This window comes from Schistocerca piceifrons, chromosome 8 (genome assembly GCF_021461385.2).
Source record: "Schistocerca piceifrons isolate TAMUIC-IGC-003096 chromosome 8, iqSchPice1.1, whole genome shotgun sequence".
NCBI classification, from domain to species: Eukaryota; Metazoa; Arthropoda; class Insecta; order Orthoptera; family Acrididae; genus Schistocerca; species Schistocerca piceifrons.
Window position 1 is genome coordinate 170,155,741 of NC_060145.1, and position 24,471 is coordinate 170,180,211.

The 24,471-nt window shown below is 43.1% G+C and overlaps 1 protein-coding gene across 1 annotated transcript in view; it reads right to left on the reverse strand.

The window, feature by feature from the left end:
- Window positions 1–24,471, reverse strand: part of LOC124711183 (aminopeptidase N) — a 318,231-nt gene that overhangs the window by 284,283 nt on the left and 9,477 nt on the right. The window contains exons 2-3 of the mRNA XM_047241110.1: window positions 10,402–10,553; window positions 3,662–3,857 (exon numbers count right to left, since the gene is read on the reverse strand). Coding sequence (XP_047097066.1) covers window positions 3,662–3,857; window positions 10,402–10,501 — 296 coding nt within the window. The 5' untranslated portion in view covers window positions 10,502–10,553. The remainder of the gene's footprint in view (window positions 1–3,661; window positions 3,858–10,401; window positions 10,554–24,471) is intronic.

Consider the following 24,471-nt stretch of genomic DNA (forward strand, 5'->3'; position numbering starts at 1 on the left):
TTAAGGCAACCAAGGCGTCATTATAAACGCCTCAGTGAGTTTGAAAGAGGTCGGGTAATAGCTGGATGTTCCTTCTGCAATACTGCAGAAAGACGTGGTGGGAATGTAGCCACTGTACGTGATTACTGACAGCGGTGGTCACGAGAATGCACGATCGTAAGAAGACCGCGGTTTGGACGTTCATGTGGTACTACCGAGAGCAAAAAAAATGGTTCAAATGGCTCTGAGCACTATGGGACTCAACTGCTGAGGTCATTAGTCCCCTAGAACTTAGAACTAGTTAAACCTAACTAACCTAAGGACATCACAAACATCCATGCCCGAGGCAGGATTCGAACCTGCGACCGTAGCGGTCTTGCGGTTCCAGACTGCAGCGCCTTTAACCGCACGGCCACTTCGGCCGGCTACCGAGAGCAAAGACATCGTGTTCGGCGTATGGTTCCGGCGCGTCGTCATCTTCAGCAACAAGAGGACCAGCAGCTGGCACCACAGTGACGAACGATAGCATACAAATCGGCTACTCAGTGGGCAGGTCCGTGTCAGACGCCCTCTAGCGTGCATTACACTGACTCCAAATCACCGCCATTTGAGACTTCAGTGGTGTCAAGCGAGAGATAATTGGAGGGCAGGATGGAGGTCTGTTGTGTTTTCTGATGAAAGCTGGTTCTGCATCTGTGCCCGTGATGGCCGTGTGTTGCTTCGAAGGAGGACAGCTGAGGGCGTGCAAGTAATCTGTCAGCGTGCTATACCCACAGGACCAACACCTAGAGTTATGGTCTGGATGCGACTTCATGTGACAGCAGGAGCACTGAGCCGTGCGCGGCTGGCGGTCATGCCGTTTATTGCTCGTCATCTTGTCTTATGGTTCTGTCGCCTTTTTTTTTAATTCGATTTACTGGCTTCACTAAGTTGCTGGTTTGCTTGCCCGTGAGTGGCAGAGCAGCGCTTATCGATAAGTGCACTGTCGTACTATCTCTGGAGCAAGTATTTCCAGGTCGTCGTCTGTCTAGAGTTTAGTCCGGGCGCAGCAGCAGTGAAGTTGGGGACGGAGCGCCAGTGAGGCACGGACAGTCAGTAGTTGCCGACCGCTGGTCACACACATGAACTATCCGACGGAAGGAGACTGGAACGGGAACGACCGCCAGTTGGTCGTTCGGCTGGTCGTTTGGTTGGTCGTCTCATTGGGCGACGTGTATTTGGTCTTTTGACCGCTGGGCCCCGTCAGTTGGTCATCTTGCCGGACGTGGATCGGTTCCTTCCTCGTGCAGATATGTCGTCGCCAATGGGAAACAGTTACCTCTGCCGATGGGTCCGAGCCAGTGTCTCCGGGTCGTCGTGTCTCCGAGTTCCGAACGGACATGGAATTGAGCCGGGTTGGAGCTACATTCAGCTTCGGACAGCCAAGACTCACACGACCGTCTCCGACACACGTAACTTGAGTGGGAACGACCTGGGTTGGTCGTTCGGTCGGTCGTCTCATCGGACGACGTGTATTTGGTCGCCGACCGCTTGTGGAAACTCTCTGTGTGTCGAATTGATTCGCCCTTCTTGTTCCACAGTGATTGCTTTTACGATTGTTCGAGTTCTTGTACAAGTATGTTTACGTCGAATTGTGTGTAGCTTCTGTGATTTCCACTGTGCAGATGAATGCTGTCTCCGTACTGGAATAGGCAGTTAGTCGGTTGCGACAGAGAGAATTGATTAGGTTGTTGGTCGGTTCTTCAGCCGTCCCTAGGTCGTGTTGCAACCCGATTGTTTAGTGTTACGTTTGGCTGCCTGTCTCACCTAAACTGTGGTTAGAGTTTCCTCCCCAGGCCGACTCTTTGAACACTTCTGAGCACCACTGTTTGTTCTTTGTGATTGTCATTTTATTTGGTCGCAACCCCTGTGCCAGGCATTCAGCCGTGTATTAATATTGTCTGTTTTATGTTTAGTATATGGCATTCAGCCGAACTTCATGACAACTATTTTAAGATTAGGCCTTCAGCCGTGTTTTTATTTAAAATTCTTGTTGCTCTGTTCAAAAATCGCTCTGAGCAGTATGCGGCTTAACTGCTGTGGTCATCAGTCCCCTAGAACTTAGAACTACTTAAATATAACTAACCTAAGGACATCACACACAACCATGCCCGAGGCAGGACTCGAACCTGCGACCGTAGCGGTCGCGCGGTTCCACAATGTAGCGCCTAAAACCGCTCGGCCACTCCGGGCGGCTGTTGCTCTGTACTTACACCTTCAGACGCGTTTGTTTCAGAATATGTGGCTTTAATATGTAAATCCTTGGCTGTACGATTTCTCTTTAATTATCTTGAATTCTTGACACGGTCTTCAGCCGTGTTCTGTAAGTGTTTATCTTAAGGTTGTCTTTAATTATTCTTGAGTAGTTGTTTGGGCCTTCAGACGACGAGATACTTCAAGTTTTCTTAAAATGTTTTTCTGTTGTACTGTGTAAAAGCTTATCTTTAAAGCCTCTATTTTATTATGTAAAGGAAATTTTTTTATTGGGCTTTCAGCCGAAGAATTAGCTTGAATTTTTCTTAATATGGCCTTTAGCCGGAATTTGTAAATGCTTGGCTTTTAAAGAATTTCCTTACCTGATCTGAAATACTATTTCGGCCTTTAGCCGACAAGACATTGCAATTTTACTTAAGTAAGGCCTTCAGCCGTTACTCTAAATCCTGGTGTTTTAAAAGCAATCATTTAAACTCGGGCCCTCAGCCGTGAATTGATCTTTGTTGTTTTTAAAGAGAAAACTGTGCATTGGTTTGAGGAATAAAGTTGTGTGTGTTCTTGTATAACTAACAGTAATTGACCTTGGCCCCTATCCACAACCTGATCCGCCCAGTCCTGCGAAACTAGATTTCAAGCACTGTTGTGGTTATGCCACGCACGCTGACTGCAAGTTTGTGCGTCAGTCTGGTGATTCGAGCTGTTGTGCTACCATTGATGAACGGCATTCCAGGGGGTGTTCTCCAACAGGGTGAGGCTCGCTACCATACCACTGTTGTAACCTGACATACTCTACCAGAGTGTCGACATGTTGCCCTGCCCTGTTTGATCACTAGATCTATCTCCAATCGAGCATTTATGGGACATCACCAGACGACCTCCAGCATCACCCTCAACCAGCATTAATCGTCCCTGTATTGACATAGGATACCTGTACAACACAATGCATCCATGTTTGCATGTTGCATTGAACATTCTGGTGGCTACATCGGCTATTAATGTACCAGCATTTCACATTTTCAGTGGCTTGTCTCGCACGTACATTATCTTGTGATCTTACGACGTTAATCACCTAAATATGTTACCTAGACAATGGTAATCCCGAAATATTATTACTCTACGTTATTTTTTGGTATTTCGATTTTTTCCGTCAGTGTATATGAAGAAAGAGGGAAGGAAAGAGTACAAAAACAGACACGTAGTTGGAAGGGAAGAGAGGGTGGTGGACGAAGAGATTCTAGGTCGTGCGTTATCTGATGGACGATAGCACATACAGCAAGATTAAGAAGGAAGCAATGGATCGCAGGAAATGGAGACATAAAGGGCCTAGTCATATAGGAGAGAACTGATGATGAATCAAGTCGGTGGACCGTTGTAAGATAGAGGAGATGGCCACTTCCAGTCGGCCATGTTAGCCAGGTAGAGTACTCACTTGGTGACGTTGCCCTCCTTGTAGGAGGAGCGGTAGAAGCCGTGCAGCGCGTCGCCCAGTTTGCCCGTGTAGTTGAGGCCCAGCTGGTAGCGAGAGTCCCTCCTGAGGCGCTGCCCGCCGCCCACGTGGAACACGACGAACTGCCGGTCCGGGTCGAAGGACAGCCTCTCCACCGGCAGCTCAGTACCCGTTCCGTCTGCAACATCATTTTACATTGACGCTGAATGGTCAGCGTCGTACGCTGCATACATTCTACTGTATTACACTGACGTGAAAAAAGTCATGGGATAGCAATATGCACATAGACAAATGGCGGTTGTATCGCGTACACAAAGTATAAAAGGGCGGTGCATTGGAGGAGCTATCAATTGTACTCGGGTGATACATGTGAAAGATTTCCGACCCGTTTAAGGCCACACTATGGAGATTAATAGACTTTGAACGGTGAATGGTAGTTTGAGCTAGACGCATAGGACGTGCCATTTTGTAAATCGTTACGGAATTCAATATTCCGAGATCCACAGTGTCAAGAATGTACCGAGAATTACAAATTTCAAGTATTACTTCTCACCATCGACAACGTAATGGCCGACTGCCTTCACTTAACGACCAGGAGCAGCGGCGTTTGTGTAGTCAGTGCTAACAGGGAAACAACAACGTGTGCAATAATTGCAGAAATCAATGGGGGACATACTGAGAACGTATCCGTTAGGACAGTGTTATGCCGAAGCCAAGGTAGCCCCTGAGTGCCAGCAACCCATACAACACTACAGAGGACGAGGTTGTCTATGCCCAAGACGTACCCAAGAGCACCATGGTAAAAACCGGCTATTTACATACAAGATAATGGAAACAGACATTCAGAGCACTACTTCCTGCAGGGGTAGCTCGAGCCACGGCCTGCAGGAAGTATCACTACGCCGAAATCTGACTGACTGGAGACATATTTAAGGGCTAGAAACAAGCCCGAAGTTCAGTTCACGCCTGATGCCGACCTCGTGAACTGTGACCGTCAAAGATTACGTCTTCGTCTCGGAATTGGACTGTTACTAGTGTGTGTGTTACCACGAACCTTTGTGGAAAATAAGAAGTGAACTTTTGTTGGCCTCAATTAGGAGACTTTTTTTCGCTATTGTTATCTTTCGTTTGTATGTTCAGTCATTAAACTTGGCCGGCCGGTGTGGCCGTGCGGTCTAGGCGCTTCAGTCTGGAACCGCGTGACCGCTCCGGTCGCAGGTTCGAATCCTGTCTCGGGCATGGATGTGTGTGATGTCCTTAGGTTAGTTAGGTTTAAGTAGTTCTAAGTTCAACCTTATCGGTTGGATCCTAGGCAACTGGGAAACCGTGAACTGGTCAGATGAGTGCTGATTTAAGCTGGTAAGAGCTGATGGTAGGGTCCGAGTGTGAGCAGACCCCACGAAGCTATGGACTTGAGTTCTCAATAAGGCACCTGTAGCCTGGTGGTGGTTGCATAATGGTGTGTGCTGGTTTTAAATGGAATGGTCTGGGTCCTCTGGTCCAACTGTACCGATCATTGACAGGAAATTGTTCGGCTCCTTGAAGACAGTTTGCTTTGATGGTCTTCATGTTCCCAAACAACGGTCACCGGGCCACATCTGATCGCCATTGGTTTGAAGAGCGTTCCGGACAGTTCGAGGAATGGTTTGGCCACCAAGATCGCCCGACTTGAATCCTGTCGAACATTTATGAGACATAATCGAGAGGTCAGTTGGTGCACAAAATCCTGCAGCGGCAACGCTTTCGCACTTATGAACAGCTACAGAGGCAGCATGGTACAATATTTCTTCAGAGGACTTCCAACGACTTGTTGAGTCCACGCCACATCGACTTTCTGCACTCCACCCGACATAAAGGAAGTCCGACACAATATTAGGAGCTGTCTCATGACTTTCGTCAGTCAGTTACGATAGTATACTGGATGTCAAGCAGCTGTTATTTAACAACAAGGAGAACATTAGCCAGGAGGATTTCCGTTCTTGTAACTTTGTTCGCTACAAAGATATGAACAACAGTACGTTTTTCTTATACGTCACCGTAGATTTTTTTATTTGGTTATCTCGATAAACTTATCTACCATTCACGTATGTAAAGCATAACACAAGATGGACTTTGATCCTCTTGTACTATCACATAGTGTAGGTACCCGGGTAACGTAATTTGCTGTAGTTGACAGGAAACAAATGGATACACAAAAGAAATGCACACCAGCCATTTACTCAACCGTCTTCAGTTGAAGGTTTGTGTGTGTACACTGCAAACCAACGAAGAGATCGTGGAAATGCTGCTCATCTATGGAGCACAGTAATGCCTCAGAATTTTTCACGTGAAAATTTTTAAAGCTTTTTTAAATAAGACAAATGTTATTAAAATTCTACATCTATGTTCCTCATGTCTACATATGTATTTATCAACATAGTCACCCTGGCGAGGAACACTTTTCTCCCAACGAGAGACTAGTTTGTTGATACCGTCGTTGTAAAATGTTCGAGTTTGTTGACGGAGCCATACCACGCCTCTGCTTACACCGCTCTGTCACTATCAAAATGAAGTCTTTACCCTAGGGGACTGTAGGACGTATAAACGATATGTTGGCTACAGTAGAGGTAGTCCTAGATCAAAAACTGTATCATCTTTGCTTTTTTTTATCGTGGCTGAAAGTAGGCGAAATGCTACTCAGGCAGAATAACTCCACAGAGAGCGATATCCTGGCAAGAATCCACCTGATGTGTCCTCGTCTTGTTGTGACACCTCGGGAAAAAAGAAGACAACACTATCATTGTTGACATCGCACAGAAGAAGCTGCAAAAGTTATTGTTTTCGCATCTGCAGCAGTGAATCCACACGTGAGCACACGGCAGCTTAGATTCCTAAAACCAATGAACATCGCATTCTAGCACGTCACTACTTCCATCCTTATCAAGCAAATATATCCAAGAATTGTATGAGAATGATTTCCAGAATAGAGTTCTTCACTGGCCACACCAGGAAATCTCCGCCTCCTAGAACTTCTTCTCCGATATTCTTTTTACCTATGAACGTCCCTTCAGGACAGGCAAATACAAAGAACATCCGTTACTGGTGCAGCAAAAACCTACAAAGGGTTAAGCAGGAGGAACATCAGAGTCAATGGAGCGTTAATGTCTATTGTATGATGCTTGGTACTACCACTGTTGGGCCTTATTTCATCACTGGTAACCTAAACGACAGCCAGTATGAGAACTCTGTCACACGAATTCTTCGTCACCTTCTGGATGAAAAGCCACTAAGAACCAGAATGTTTATATAGTAGTAACAGGATAGCTGTCCACCACATTATGTCTTGCGTGCGCTTTGTGTTCTGTACCGAAGATATCTTGCCAGAAGAATTGATCGCGGAGGAATAGCGGCTAGGCCTGTTCGGTCTCCTTCGGACTTAAATACTCGAGACTTTTTCCTTTGGGAATGCATAAAAGACACTGTCTGTCACAAAAATCCAACAACTCCAGAGAACATCGCAGGAAGGTATCGTGTTTACGTGTAATTCACTTCGGGAGACAACAATGCAAGCGGCGATGAATTATTTTATCGAACGCATGGAGCAGTGCACCGCAGTCCATGGTCACCAGTTCGAGCACCTTTGAATCTTCTGTCCATTTTTGTGTCCTGCAATGGATCGTAGCACAAAAATCCTGTTAAAGATCCCCATTTTCTGCTTATTACGTTGACTGTCATATTTATGTGGTTGATGCCTCTCTTGTCGCTAAACAACACTCTTTTGTTACATTTTTTTTCTGATTCTGGTCAGAAAGTTGTTTGGGGTGATCAAGATAAACGGGACACTCCGTATACATGGATGGGACCGCCAGCACACGTTAGTGTAATGAAAATCTATCCAGAAGAGCCCCATTAGAAACATCCACCACTAGTATTTGGCTGCCAAGACCTTTTCGTAGGTTAAATCCAAAGGCCCCTTCTTACTGTCTTGTGTTACACAAGGAGGTGGTTCGACGATAGGATGGTGAGTATAGAGTACCGGCCTCCCTGGCGTTGCAGATATCGTTTCCGTTCCCTCCTTTCCTTTCAAATCTTACCCATCATTATCACCGCAAACCCAACAAAATACATTACAAGCATTGCCCACAGACAATCACACACGACTGATGCGTACTTGAGACTGTATGCCACGGAAAGAACAAGAATGGTATCTCTATCTCCCACCTAGACGCAGGAAAATAGTTTATGCGGTTCGAACTATATATTTATTTATTATCCTGACGTCTAGGGCCATCAGGTCTCCCTTACATCTAACCAGGTACTTCACATATTTTGCATTACAGTTGTTGTTGTACAACATTATAAAACATTTTTTAATTAATGCAGTCTACAAAAACAAATATATATATTATTTGCACTGCTAGTTTCAGACATTGCCCATTTTCAAGTGCATCTATAGTAACAGATGTGGACACATCGTTGTCAGATTGCTAAAATATCGTGTGCCATGCGTATTTGTGGACATTAGAGAGTCGCCAACGATCATCTTATGAAATATTAGGTGCATGACATGCAAAGTTCTTTCGAGAACGATAACATTACAACCTTATTAAAATGCCACATATACCACGAGCAGCAGGGAAACGAACCACGTAATGTTTACTACGTATCTCACAATGTGAACCTATTCAAATGACTGTCGCATAAAGTGCAAATAAAGTAATTTAAAACACAGCCTGGTGCATCATGTCATTTAAAAAAAATATCGTTTATAATAGTTCATGGGATGTAGACGAATAATGACAAATAACACGCAGGCAGATTTAAATTATAAGGGCTAACAGCAATGGATGTAGGTGGAAGAGTGGAAAAGGGAGAGTAAGAGGAACGTGATAAAATACAGCGATAAAATACAATTAATGAAATTAGGGGAAAAGAAAGTGACGTGACTGATTGGGAAATTTGGAGAGAACGTTGCATAAATGGAATATGATAGGAGATTTCGCTTTAATGTTTGATAGAGCGAAAATGGACGTACGCAGTAATTTTTGTGCAGACGTAATGAGGCTGACAGGAGGAAATGCTTACTCCTAAAAGTAAAAGAACATTTAATTTATGTAGAGTCCAGAGGCAGCTTGTTCCGAGAAGAACAGCAACAACAGAGAAGGTGTTCGCAAATGTTTTTGTTTTACGGATGGGCAAAGCTAGGGTACTAGATAAGCGAGACTTTTTGTTTCGATTAGATAAGATGACAGGTACTGAAACCCTGACGTGAGGTACTGGGGCGTATATATACTAAGGAGCCGATGAAGTAAGCATAGCGTATCGTAGTAATGTAACTTGTCTGGTAGTAACCAACCCAATTGGACGAAAGAAGCGTTGGCGTGCTCAAATAGACGGGTGCTGCAGATGTAAAACACACGAGCAATCGTGGCTAGTTCTAACCGTCTAGTCTTCTCGCTACTCGTGTCCTATCTGATTCTTCGCAATAGTGGAGGTTCAGCAAAACGAATTTACGTTCCGCATCCTGTGGAACTTTTCAGGGTATAGAGGCAGTGGGAAGTCTCTCAGCATGTGGAGGCAGTATATTTCTGCTGCCCAGATGAGATGCTGTTCCAATGTTACATTCAAGTTATTGACTGTTTTAGAGAAGGTACCGGAATACCATCGCCAAGAATGTGAGGCAATGGTTCGAGAAACTTAGAGCTCGTTAATTTCTGATGGGATAACTAAAATTACTGGAACTCCTTCGCATTTAGTTTAAGTCCCACGATTTTCGCCCATCTTACCACTGATGGCTTATCATCATTCGTCTGGACGATCGCAGTATTGTCTTTAGTACTGCCACTTAGGTAAAGCTGATAGTAACATATAAACGATACTTGCAGGGGGGTGGGGGGGCAGAACCGACGAGATACTGAATGCTACGACCATTCCAAGTGATGACTGTAGGCTGTCAAGTTTTTTATACAGATGAACTTCATTGAGTCATCTATTACATCACTGGCCAGCTTCGGTCAGTGGCCATTTTAAAATACTATTGCGTCGGTGAAATCAGAATCATATTAAAAAGCCATTTAGTGCAACGTGGAACTGTTTTTATGTGTGTCACTCATATGACGCTCATTTCAGCGACTGCATCTGGAACTGGTCATAGGCCTAAACAGGCCAGTAATGTAAATTTCGGCTGTATAAAATACTGACAGCGTGCGGTGGACTGTTAAAACGGTTTTAGCATTCAGAAGTTACGTCAAGGATGTGGACTCATAAATGAAGACACAACGAGGTATCATTTCACGCATAAGGGCTAACAATAGTGGGATCAATACTGACCCTGTGACGTTTCTGAGAGAAAATGCCTCCGGGTAGACTTTTCGTTCACGTAGACAATACGTTGCTGTACGATTTTCAAGTAGTTTTCAGACCACTTCAGCATTATCTGAAAATTTTAGCTGTCGCATTTTTCTAAGCAGTATGTCAAATTTGGCATTATTAACTAAGTGGATAGTTAAGTAGTATGGTGACTATTGCGGGCTATAGGTCATTACTGCGTTGGTGTTGACTAATGATGAAGAAAAATGAAATCATTCCGTTCATCAGCCGATACCTGAAAAAATATTTTGATTTTTGCTTTTCCGATACCCAGTCTGCGGAGAACATAGACAAGATAGGAAACGTGAAAGAACGAGCTTAATTAAGCACTGGGTGTTAGTTGCACAGGTATGGGAACCGCCAGCTGTACTCACTCTCGACTGCTGAAAGTTGCGTCAGGCGAACGGAACTCTCGTCGATTAGGAGCTCCTCCGAGTGCAGGGTCACGTTATCGGCGTCCTCCATGCATTCCATCAGGACGACCACGCTGCCGTGGAACGTGAAGTTGCCCACTGGGTCAGCAGCCCTGCAGGGTAAGAGACGGAATGTCAGTAAAGTATGTCAGTACATAAAAACAGTCTGGCCGAGCACTGATCACAAACTGCCTAGACTGCCTACAGGCAAAGGAAAACTTCTCTTCTGTACTAAGTGATATTCACAATCACAGCACCAGAGCGCTTACCCAGAGTCCAGCTCTCCTTCATCTGCAAATGAACTCGACTTAAACCTCAATAATGTATTCTTGTTCTATATCTTGATGTACAGCAATCAGTTCATTATTAAATTATTCATCTCGAAGCAATTATCCGGATGGAAAGGAAATCGGTAGGTGTGACGTACATGGAAAGACAAACAAACGATTAGAGTTTCAGAAAAATTGGATTGTATATTCAAGAGAGAGTTTCACAAGTTGAGCAAGTCGAGAAAAAGTTGGTCCAGCTCTGGCCCTGTAAGCAGTTATTTGGCTTGGCACTGACATATTTGTTGGATGTCCTCCTGAGGGATATCGTGCTGCCAAATTCTACCCAATTGGCGCATTAGATCGTCAAAATACCTAGATGACTGGAGGGCTCTGCCCATAATGCTCCAAACGTGCCCGGTGATATTGCTGACCAAGGTAGAGCTAGGCAAGAGCGAAAAGCAGAAGAAACTCTCGCCGCTTGCGGAAGGGCATAGTCTTTTTAAAATGCAAGCCTAGGAAGGCTTCTCATGAAGGACAACATAACGGGGAGCATAATATCGTCAACATACCGCCCTACCGTAACGGTACCACGGATGGCAACCACAGGGGTCCTGCTCTGAAGTGAAATAGCACTGCAGACTCTTCCTGGTTTTCGGGCCGTATGGCAGGTGACAGTCAAGTTGGAATCCCTCGCTGTCTGAGACGTCTCTGAACATTTCTTCACTGGTCATCACGGCCTGGAACGTCACTAAATGGAGTAGAATTGCCTTCAGTGATGGCTCCCACTTCTAATGAGCCTCAATGATCAGCCAGGACGTGTCTGTAGTCGTCCAGGACACTAGTGGGATACCAACCTGCCACTCACCATGTAGCCTGACAACCAAGAGTGATGGTCTGGAGTGCCATTTCTTTTCATAGCAGGACCCTTTGGCGGTCATCCATGGACCTCTTACACTACAGTGATACGACGACAATATCTACGTCCTGTTTCGTTGCCCTTCATGGCAAGCCATCCTGGGCTTACATTTCTGCAAAATAATGCCCACCCGCACACTGTGAGAGTTTCTACTACTTGTCTTCGTGCTTTCCAAACCCTACCTTGACTAGAAAGGTCACCAAATCTCTCCCGAACTGATAATGTTTGGAGCATAATTGGCAGGGCCCTCCAATCATCTAGATATTTTGACGTCCTGATGTGCCAATTGGAAAGAATTTGGCACTATATCCCTCAGGAGAACATCCAACAACTCTATCAATCAATGACAAGCCGAATAACTGCTTTCACAAGAGTCAGAGGTGGAAAAATACGTTATTAACTAGCACAATTTGTGAAGCTCTTTCTGTTGAATAAATCATCCACTTTTTCTGAAATTATAATCATTTGTTTGTCCGTATATGTACGTCGCATCTACTCTTCTCGTCCCATTCGGGTAATTTCTTCCTGTCTTTCTAAAGCGTGTAGAACGCGAAATATTTACAAATGTTACTCGGGCAACAACAAAAACTGCATAAAATGGAAATTGCTTAAAGGGGTCTCTAGTGTGCATTCGTGCATGCGGTTCTAAAATCTGTCATTAGAGGGAAGTACCGACCAATAATTATCTTGTGCTCCTAGTACATCACACTGCAGATACAACAGTCTTTCCCACGACGCTTCAGCATAGCTATTTACGACTGTGATTATGAAGGAATCGAGAAAAGCAATATGTGTAGCAATCGCCCTTCGAGCTGTAAGGGGAAGGATAGTCTTTCCATAAAGTGGTGGTTCGGTAATAAAATTACAGAGGAATTTACGACGAGGTAGAAGCATCAGAAATTGTAACTGTTTAGATTACGAGGAACTACACATGTCATCCCACGCTAAGAGCATCAGTGCTCAACAGCACTAATGCTTTGTCAAAAGAGAGAAAATGTTTCGGGTATCCTGCAGAGGCAGTTCTGCTGTGATACGGTTAATAGGTGTATCACATTGTGGGAGCGCAATGGTGCGGGAACTGGGAACGTAGTCAAAAAAATTGTTCAAATGACTCTGAGCACTATGGAACTTAACGGCTGAGGTCATCAGTCCCCTAGAACTTAGAACTACTTAAACATAACTAACCTAAGGACATCATACACATCCAAGCCTGAGGCAGGATTCGAACCTGCGACCGTAGCAGTCTTGCGGTTCCAGACTGTAGCGCCTAGAACCGCTCGGCCACACCGGCTGGCAGGGACGTAGTCCAGAGTTGAAGTACGCGGGACAGTACGATTGTAGTGGGGAGAAAGTCTAAATTGCGTACAGATTCACAGAGAAATTCTGGCGATATGTGGACCAAATGCCGTCCAATCGTCGTCAAATAGTACCAAAAATTTGACCTAGATTTCTTGAGTGATTCTGATAAGGAAGAAATTCAAATACATGTCAACTGAAGAGACGCTGAGGCGTGAACTGCATGCATTTAGTTCTTAGTAACATTCAGCATGCATCCTGTTTTGTTGGCCAAGTCATAAACCTACTGCAGATGGTTATTAATGGAATATATAGCTCGGGTTCGATTTTCTGCAGTGCCCCTCGCATGTAACTGAAATTCACCCTCATACATATGGTAGTTGGAGGTTAAGTGTGAGGGAAACATTTGCATCCAGGAAAATGACAGTGGCCCAAAAACCGATCCTTGAGGGACATCAGATGTTATGTCCCTCCATTTCATCTTCTGTGATTCTTTTAAGATACGATGTTCGTATCCTATAAGACATGATGAAAACGTTTTCTGAGGCACGGCGCAGGATGCAATGTTTTGGTTTTTGAAAATAGTAGATAGCAATCAAGACTGTGGAACGGTTTGTTGATATGGAGAAAGTTCTGTACAACATCCTGTTGTCAATGTCTAGTTAACATCATACCGTGTTTAATTAACTGATACTACGCTATACATTCTAGCGTGTCCTTTGACACACGAGGAAGAGAGTCTACAGTCAAAGAGGCTACGTCTTAAAATTTCGAGAGAGTACGTTTCCAACCTTGTCATAAGACATTGAACATTACACGTAACGATCGGGACGGAGCAGTTAAAGAAGTTCAGGCTTACACAGAGACCTACCGAATGTGGTTGTTAGCAGCGAACAAAAAAAGGGTAAAATGTTACTAGTGCCCTCACCACACTTCATCACACGTTGTACAAAGGGTTTACAAATTCAAAAGTGGATGTTGAATTTGGGGCGTTATAATCAATACGGTCGACACATCGTGCAGCAAATGAGCTGTTCGGAAAGGGCATGCGCTTTACTCGGAAATAGCACACACACACACACACACACACACACACACACACACACACACATACAAACACGCAACGGCCACACGTAATGTGAGCCTCACAGAACCGCTGTACCTGTCATTTCCGACGGTCAGAAAGAGCAACAGGTTGGTGTTGATATCCACTGCAGTGCATCCGGGTTTATCCCGAGGGAAGGCAAGATCGACCAGCGCTTGGTGTATCCTTACACATTCTCTCTCTTTCTCTCTCTCTCTCTCTCTCTCTCTCTCTCTCTCTCTCACACACACACGCACACACACACACACACACACACACACACACACACACACACACACAAATACGCACATGGTGCACTAGTGGGTTGGGAGAATAAACCGCGCCTAGAACCTGCAATTTGATACGTTACAGTGGACAATATAGTAGTTTGGAGACATCGCTGGACTGGCCGAACTTTCCAAGTTTACAGAGTTCTTTTCTTTTTTTCATGTATTTTACAATATTTTTCAAAGAGATCCATTCCATCTGATGTGGTCGAGTGCCAGAGCTCTTTGTATTCACCGTAAATTGTATGTGAATCTGATGTATCATTCGTAAGGTAGTCTCCCGCATGGAATCTGACACTAGAATAGGTAGTGTTTACTATGGACCTACTTAGATGACCCAGATTCTTCTTCCTTTAGACTAAGAATTAAACAAGTACCGGTGACTAGGGAGGGAGTAACCATATTTGCTCTACTTTCATCTTCTTGCTCTTCTTTCTCAGAGTTTGTTCCCCATCACAGCGGGGTCCGCCTTACTGGCTGTCTCCTCTTAGAGGGATATTGTAGTAGAACAGTGTAGAGATTTGCTATCTGGATTTCTCTATGGAGAGCATCTGATTTCTCTTTGTATCATTAAAATGACTAAGATTCTTCCTTCTATCGCAGATTATAACATGTATAACATGTTATTCTTAGGCATCTTTTAATAGTTTTGTGTATTTCTCTGTAAAGTGTCTGGTACTGCTGGAAAAGCAGTAAATGAAATAATTTTTCAGTTTCATGAGATATTTTACATACCTTATGAGCCTGCAGGATGGTCCAAATTGAAACGCGGCAATAAATGATAATAAAACAAAATAACTCAGCCTGAGTTTCATGTGAGGTTATCTTGCGTGCTCGCAAGTGGCTCCCTCGCGACAGATGTTGAGGTCGAGTAGGGACACACATCGAACGAAAAGTATTGATATCTTACTCATGAATGAAAGCCATAACTTTAACAAAAAAAAAAAAAAAAAAAAAAAAAAAAAAAAAAAAAAAAAAAAAAAAAAAAAAAAGAAGCTCCTAAGACCCAGTTTTATAAAGGTGTTTAAATTGAATTCTTCCGACTAATCAAGTTTATACTGGCTGATTGCTTTGCTAAGACAAGATTTTCTAAAACGGTTTTCTAATATCATGTTTTGGTTTTTATCATAAAAAAACCTATTTTTTTTAATTATACCCTTCTTACTTACATCTTGTCATGTACTTACACTACCTGAAAAATACGTGAAGCAACCAGAAGGGCCATTCATCGGCAATACATGCTTCTCGCTCACGGCAGCAACCTGAACGTAGCCGCTTGTGTGTGTGGCGTTAATCGCAGACTACGAATGGGACGCCAGTTTCCTAGACGGTTATTGTTAGTCTCCCACCAATTGTGTAGGATGACATAGAATTAACTGTACCTCGATGGTAATCGCAGTTGTGAAGGGGTTACGATGTGCTTGGTGCACGATATGGCCGATCAGATGTGGTCGATTAGAACCTCGATGACGAGTACCATTATCCCCAGGTCCCCATGCAGTCCATTGCCCCACAAATCTGGACATTGCACGATTCGACCAAGAGGCCAAATGAAGATCCACAAAGAGGGGCCTTTGAAACTCTGTTGTTGACAATGCTGTTTCGTAGGTGAATGCAACACGTCTGTGTCTTTCACAGCGATCACTCAATATCTGACGCTCTTCACGCCCTTTATATAACCTAACACACCTGGTACTTGTAATAACATTCAATATGAACAACAGTAGTGCACTCTGTTGGCCGTTGTACGTGTCACAGAGTACTGCAACTTCAAAGATTCACATACCCGACGACAGTGTGTACGTGTACGAAGTTACATTGCCGTACGACCATATCTTTGAGTGGTTCACTTTTTTGTCATGCAGTGTATGTAACACACTGTTCAGTCGACATGATGTCGCGCAGGGTATCTACGTCTATTACATAAACTCTGCGCACATCTTTTAGCACTGCAGTATTAGATCTCTAAAATCAACAAACCCCTTGTTAAAATTTATTTTTAGGAAGCATTTCTGTAGTATCCTGTTATTAGTACATCATATAAAACGCCTTAACACTTGATATTGTACCACACAGTTACATTCTTGTCATGTGCGTACCAATGTCAAGAATGTAATTATGTGACGCAATGCTATGTATTAAGCCTTTATATTTTATATGATCCACTGATGATGGGCTAAGGCCGAAACGCGTCACAAAATAAAAATTGCTAACGAGAAGTGATTTGTTGATTTCAGTGACCCAATAAAGCACATGCTCAAAACTCTATTCACTCTTTCATCTTGTTAAGTTATTAATTATGTCTTTCTGTCTGTTGGTGTGTTTCCTTAAACGCTTTTTCAAGTTTGAAGTATTTCCAATAGACTTCGAGTTTTTCAAACAGATTTGATTTCGCACCTCACTTCATTTTTACAGATCGCGGCGGAGGTTCGAATCCTCCCTCGGGCATGGGTGTGTGTGTGTTTGTCCTTAGGATAATTTAGGTTAAGTAGTGTGTAAGCTTAGGTACTGATGACCTTAGCAGTTAAGTCCCATAAGATTTCACACACATTTCAACCTTTTTTTTTCTACAGTTAATCAGAATACTACCAAGTTTCGGTTTTGTTAGCTTCTATTCTCTTTGCTGATTCAGTAACCCGTGAATTTAAACTGTTTTAAACAACAATACAAAAAGAGGCAAATGAACATACGCGTGGAAAAAGTGGATTCCAAATGAACGAACTACATACGTAACATTGCCAAAATTAGCGAAATACCGCAGATACTTTCGTACTATTACGCTGTCACCCACAAGCACACAGCTCGTTCAATTGTTGGGTAAATAATAAATATCTAATAAATCATTACTACGATCTCTCAATGCGATACTCACTATAAAGTACTTACATGAGTAAAGGTATCAGTTGAAAAGCATAAATTAAAAAGTTTGGGGATCGAGGTAAAGCAATCAATATCTAGTTTCTGTGTTAAGTCCTAGTTTACCAATCCATACCGTGCGTATCTGCATGCGTCGCTGTCATTCATAATGTTCTTTACGAAGTCACTTTCAATTCGGTGCTTAGATGGAAGTAACTTTAATAAACTTGATACGCATCTACTTGTATTTTCACTCCTTTCTACGACTATGCTGTACTCTACCATGGGAGACTAACTCGATACTTCACCGGAGACAAACGCTTCCTACACACGATGAGCGTTCAATAAGTATGCAACACATTTTTTCCCGCCCAATCTAGGTTGACAAAAAGGGGGAATTCGCTTTGGGGCATCGTGGAATTTGCACCTGGCGATGAACAAAAGCACGGTGAGTCGTTGGGCGAGGCGTGTGTTATCATCGCAGAAAGGTTGCGCAAACGTATCCCATTTCTCGCTGCTGGCCGGCTGCACAGCTCCGACTATTGCAGTGTTGGAACGTGCGAACAGTCTCACTCGAGGTTATCGACGGATTAGTCAAACACCTCGATGCACAACTGGACGTCTCTGTTGGTAGTACTGACACACTGGTGCACCAGTTAGGGTAGTCAAGGTTGTCTGCCCGCTGGGTTTCTCGCCGCCTAACAGAAGACCATAGAGAACAGCGAAATTGCTTGTGCGTTACGAGGTTGATTGTCACAATTTTTTGTCGGACTTCGTCACAAACGATGAAACATGGATTTATCGCTTCGAACCGAAAACCAAAGGACAATCCATAGAGTGGCGCTACACCACTTCTCCTCCGAAGAAAAGGTATTCAAAACCACACCCTCAGGCGGTGTCTGGGTTATTCTGGTGCAACGATCAACTTGGAAGTTTATTGTGCTACCCTCAGGAAATTGAAGGAACGACTTCAGCGTGTTCGTCGCCACAAAAATTCAAACGAACTTCTCCTTCTCCATGACAACGCATGACCTCACACAAGTCATTGTAACCGAGAGCAGCTCATAAAACTTCATTGCGTGTTTCTTCTTCATCCACCCTAATGCCGGATCTCGCACCTTCCAACTTCCATCTGTTTGACCCAGTGAATGACGCACTCTGCTGGAAGCACTACGTGGATGGAATGTTTTCAGAAAAAAATGTGTTACTTATTGAAAGGGCCTCGCCCATGCTTATTCTAAAGGCTAATGCCTTATTGATGCAACTACACTCTTTTGTCATTTACTGTTCGTTTAAGTTCCATGTAATTGCCACATTCTAAAAAAATGGCTCTGAGCACTATGCGACTTAACTTCTGAGGCCATCAGTCGCCTAGAACTTAGAACTAATTAAACCTAACTAACCTAAGGACAGCACACACATCCATGCCCGAGGCAGGATTCGAATCTGTGACCGGAGCGGTCGCTCGGCTCCAGACGCCACATTCTAAACTCTTCTCGATATAACCCAAATAATTCTTCCTAGGCCATCCTCTGGCCTCCCTCTTCAGGTTTTTCCTGTCTCTTTACCTTCAAGAATATTAAGGATGGAACCGTTGTGTCTGATGACATATCCAATATATTTTATTTTTCTCTTTTCCATTTCCTTTAATAATCTTCTTTCTTCATTGACTTCCATTAAGACAGATGTCTTTTTCTTTCCTTTTCGTCCAGTCCGCCCTCCTCATTTTTCACCATATCCAAATTTCAGCAGCTTAAAGGCGATTCCTATCCAATTAAACCTTCAGTAGATCTGTGTACACCATACAAATGATTCTGCAAAAGATTTCCTGACATCTATATTCATACTGCTTCTGGTTCAAACTGTTGTTGGTTAAAATGTTTTTCTCAATCATAAACGTCTTTTTGCCAGTGCAGCCATATTCTTCACTTCCATGTTGCACCTATTGTCCTCTGTTGTTATACTACCAAGAAAACAAAATAGTTTAACCTGACACATCGGTTTTTATATTGGTTTTGATTTCTTCGACATTTTTCCATATTACCATTACTTCCGTTCTTCGTTTGTTTGCTTTGCCGTAGTTTAGTAATGTCTGATAAGACTTGCAGCATTCTATTCACTTCTTTTCCGGAGTCTCCAACTATTATGACATCCTCAGCAAATCTGCTATAATTTATCAATTCGCCATTGACTTTTATTTCCTTTGTCCTATCCTTCATCATCTGAAAGAACATATTAAACAAATACGGACACAGTGTACATTATTGTCTAACTTCTTATCTAATACTGACCTCTTCCTCTACCTTAGTGATGTTTTTTTTTTTGCTTTGGTTCTGATATAGTCTATTAATTATTCTTGTCAAAAGCTTTTTCTAGGTCAATGAAGGTACGATAAGTCCATCTCGTATTTATACCTGTTCTTCTCTCCAACAGTATGTGCAACACCAAAATTGCTTTTCTTGTTCCTCTGTCTTCTCTAAATCTATATTGGCCTTCTCCAACATACTTAGCTACCTTCTCTTTTATACTATTCTTAACCATACTAATGTGTATTTTGGAGGCATGCGACACCATTGATGGCGTTCTATGATTGGTACATGATGCCTTTCCTATTTTAGGCGTGGGAAAGGTTCTGCACTGTGTGTGGTCTTCTGGCATGATTCTTCTTCGGTAGCAGTCATTTATTACTTTGAACAATTGGTTGTTCATATTTTTAGCTAAATTTTTCAGCAGTTCTGCAGGGAAATCAACAACACCAGTAGCTTTTGCTTTTTTGAGACTCCGAAGATGATGTTCAAATTCATGTCTCGTGATTGGGGATCTTGTATTTCACACTCATTGATTATTGCAGTTGGAGTATTTTCATTCCTGAGGTCCTGACCATCATAAAGTTCTTCTATGTTTTCTTTTCAACAAGTTCATACCTCTGCAGCGAGTTTTTGCCTGATTATTTGGCACCTCCTCCCCCCCCCCCCCCACACACACACACAGGCGAGCGCATACACACACACACACACACACACACACACACACACACACACACTCACACGTACGCGCTTTGCTGAACACCCTAGGTGCATACAATTACACAGTCCCCCACGGGCATCTGGCAGTGAACGGTACGCCTTTAATTTTGCGCCACGAGTGGAATACGCTCTTCACGTTATATTTGTTTAAGGTCCCAGCAATATTGACGGAAGGTCGCCCTACGTAGAGAGAAACCGTCAGGCTCTCGCTTTCTTCCGTCTTTTTTAGGTCCTATTTTTGTGGAGGTAGCGTTTTATTTGTGCTCGCGAGTAGCCCTTGTGAGAAAGGCTTCGCGCAGGTCCTTAGCTGCGCTGGGTGGCCCGTCATATACGGACGTTTAGGTAAAGGACCATGTGGATTGTCCTGTAAATTGTACGCTCACCGTTCTGTGAGAAACACTTTTTGCCGGACAATTTAGTAACATTAGTAACACTAAGCACCCATATTTTTCATTCTCCGTACTGAAGTATAGAAGATAGAGTGCAAAAAGTCAAATCAATGTCTATAGCATTTGTAGATTAAGAGAAAACTTTGGACAATGTTGTCTGGAGTACACTCTTCGAAATTATGAAGGTACCAGAGGTAAAAAAACAGTGAACGGAATGTTATACACTACTTGTACAGGAACCAGACCGCAGGTATAAAAATGTAAGTGCAAGAAAAGGAAGCAGCAGTTGAGATATGAGTGAGACATGATTGTACTGCTAACCTACATTATTCAATCTGTAAATTGAGCAAGAAGAATAGGAAGCCAAGGAGGAATTTGGGTAGGGAATTAACTTTCAGGGAGAAGAAATAACAATTTTGTGGTTTTCAACTACACTGTAGTTCTGACGGGGACGGCATGGACTGGGAAGAGTAGCTAAGCAGAATGAATGGTGACTTGAAAAGAGGCTATAAGACGACTATCAACAGCCGGCCTCTGTGGTCGAGCGGTTCTAGATGCTTCAGTCCGGAACTACGAGGCTACTACGGTCACTCCAGTAAATATCTTCAAAAAAAGAATTCTTAATATTTAAATTCATGCTCGGTGCTAACAAATTTCTGTTTTTGAGAAACAATAGTCTTGCTACTGTGAGTCCGCATTTTATATCCTCTTACTTCGGCCATTACCAGTTATTTTGCTTCCCACATGGCAAAACTCGTCGATTACTTTTAATTTTACATCTCCTAACCCAATTCTATTAGGATCACTCTAATTCAGTTCACCTACAACCTACATTCATTATCCTTGTTTTACTTTCGTTGATACTCTTTCAAAATGGCTCCAAGCTCTATGGGACTTAACATCTGAGGTCATCAGTCCCCTGGACTTAGAACTGCTGAAACCTAACTAACCTGAGGACATCACACACATCCATGCCCGAGGCAGGATTAGAATCTGCGACCGTAGTAGCCTCGTAGTTCCGGACTGAAGCATCTAGAACCGCTCGACCACAGAGGCCGGCTGTTGATAGTCGTCTTATAGCCTCTTTTCAAGTCACCATTCATTCTGCTTAGCTACTCTTCCCAGTCCATGCCAACGAAGGATGGGGCCCCTATCCTTTGTTGGCATGGACTGGGAAGAGTAGCTAAGCAGAATGAATGGTGACTTGAAAAGAGGCTATAAGACGACTATCAACAGCCGGCCTCTGTGGTCGAGCGGTTCTAGATGCTTCAGTCCGGAACTACGAGGCTACTACGGTCGCAGATTCTAATCCTGCCTCGGGCATGGATGTGTGTGATGTCCTCAGGTTAGTTAGGTTTCAGCAGTTCTAAGTCCAGGGGACTGATGACCTCAGATGTTAAGTCCCATAGAGCTTGGAGCCATTTTGAAAGAGTATCAACGAAAGTAAAACAAGGATAATGAATGTAGGTTGTAGGTGAACTGAATTAGAGTGATCCTAATAGAATTGGGTTAGGAGATGTAAAATTAAAAGTAATCGACGAGTTTTGCCATGTGGGAAGCAAAATAACTGGTAATGGCCGAAGTAAGAGGATATAAAATGCGGACTCACAGTAGCAAGACTATTGTTTCTCAAAAACAGAAATTTGTTAGCACCGAGCATGAATTTAAATATTAAGAATTCTTTTTTGAAGATATTTATCTGGAGCGTAGCCTTTTGCAGAAGTTATACTTAGACGATAAAAAGTTCATACACGAAGAGAACATAAGCTTTTGAAATGTGGTGGTACAGGAGAATATTGAATATCTGATAAGTAAACTGGATAACTAATGAAGAGGTACTGAACACAATTGGGGAAAGCAAGAAGGTTGTGGCACGACTAGACTAAAAGAAAGGATCGATTTACAGAAAATATCCTGTGGCAGCAAGGCACTGCAGACAGTTGACGAAGATCTGAGCGTACGGATTTGATTTCCAGATATGTGAGTGGCTCGAAGATTTCTTAAGTAATAGAACCCAGTTCGCTATTCTCGACAGCGAGTGTTCATCAGAGACAAGGGTATTGTTAGGTCTGCCACACACGGCCCCTGCCAGTCAGACTACACTCAAGACACCCCTGTGTTCCATATAACATACACAAGCACTTGCAGGCGCAACTAAGAGGAAAACAATTCTTCAAAGCAAACAGAACTTGCTAGAGACTAATGCGAATCTTTTTCTGCAGACGTCGCCCCACAGATACAAGGGAAAGTTGGAGTATTCGGCCGGCCTCCGCCGGCTTTATAAGGCCAGCGCAGCAGCAGTACAGCCAGTTCCTCGCCGAGCTAGGATCAGCTCCGACGGACCTCACCGACGGTCTTGATGAATGGTTGTCTACAAGTTATTTGTTTTTGTGTATATATAGTGATTGTTCGAGAAGTGTACTTCAGTTTCAATAAACGACACTATACTGAGTGTTCTACAATACTGAGTATTCTCCAGGTATTGTCAGGCTGATTTGTACGCCACTGCACTTTAGTAACCTTCGTCCTAACGATGCTGGCATCCCCTTGCCTTCTTCTAACCTTTGACCTGACTCACCCAGTCAGTTATTAAGGGGAAACCCCACCCAGAAACTTAACTTTTCTTCTAATTTGCTGATAACAACCAAATTTTAAAGTCCATAACTTCACTCACTTTGTAATTCCGCAAATTTTTAATACGGTTTTTAGTGATATTTTGAAAACCAACTTCGCATACTAAGATCTGAGTTTTCGCATTCCAGATTCTTTAGGTACATTCACAAGACATTGTTCAAAAGTTCTGTGCATTCATTTTATGACGAAAGTTTTTAATTTACTTTCAGTATTTTTTTTCAAATTTAAATTTAAATTTTCTTTAATGATCAAAACATAGATGTGATAGTAAAATACACAAACTTACTGCAAAAATATCATTGAGATTGTTCAATATTTAGAATGAAAAACTTGGTATTGAACTTAGAATAAAAAACTTACTGGAGAATGGATTTTGAAATTTTGTTAAAAAATTAATGCTAGTAAATGCCACGTACCCAACTAAATTCACTTGCACTAAACGTCTTCCCTTCTTGCTCCTGTAATGCTCCTTCTTCTTGTAATTTCAAGCCCAGGGTGGCGTTTATTTTGAATTTTTCCTACACCAGTCGGCACCTTGTGGACCGTTTGATCCGGCGCTGATCTTTAGATAAGAGGATCTTCTTCTGGGAGGGTCATAAGGCAATGCTGGGACTCCTACTTTCTTCAGTCTTCAAACATCCGATACTGAATTGAGAAACAGTTTCTATAAAAACCAAAAGTATCCTCTTTTTTTCCTTAGAACATTTGGTCCAAGTAAAACTGCAAACTTTCATTTACATTTTGTGTCTCACCACCAGTGCATCTTGCCAGTAGTGCATCAGATGCATGTCTGTGAGAAACAGACACTGTATTGACCACTTTCGCAGCTGTCAGTGTAACATGGCACCCCGCGCAGTCCATACTGCAAATCTTTCTTAGGCGTACTTGTAATTCGAATACAGCCAAAGAGAGGTATCTAAGTGTAAACACTCCAAAAATGTAAAATTGCCATTAAATTTTGTTTGGAAAAAAACCCTGCCGCTTGGGGAACCTACACCTTGAGGACCGGGCGGATCTGACCGACCCCGACGCCATCCTCCCCTAAAGGCGTCATTTGTATGCCATATGGAGGGTCTTTAGTCAGCGTACCACTGTCCCATATGTTGACATCTTTTCCGAAACTCGCAGGCGCTAGTTCTGGATGGAGCAGCTTTACAGCGGTCCCCAGCGAAGTCGAGTGTTCATCGTTCCACACCTCAACAACTCACCAAGAGAGAATCCCTGTTAGATCCAGGAATTGAACCTCGATGCTCCACATGGCAGTCAGACGCGCT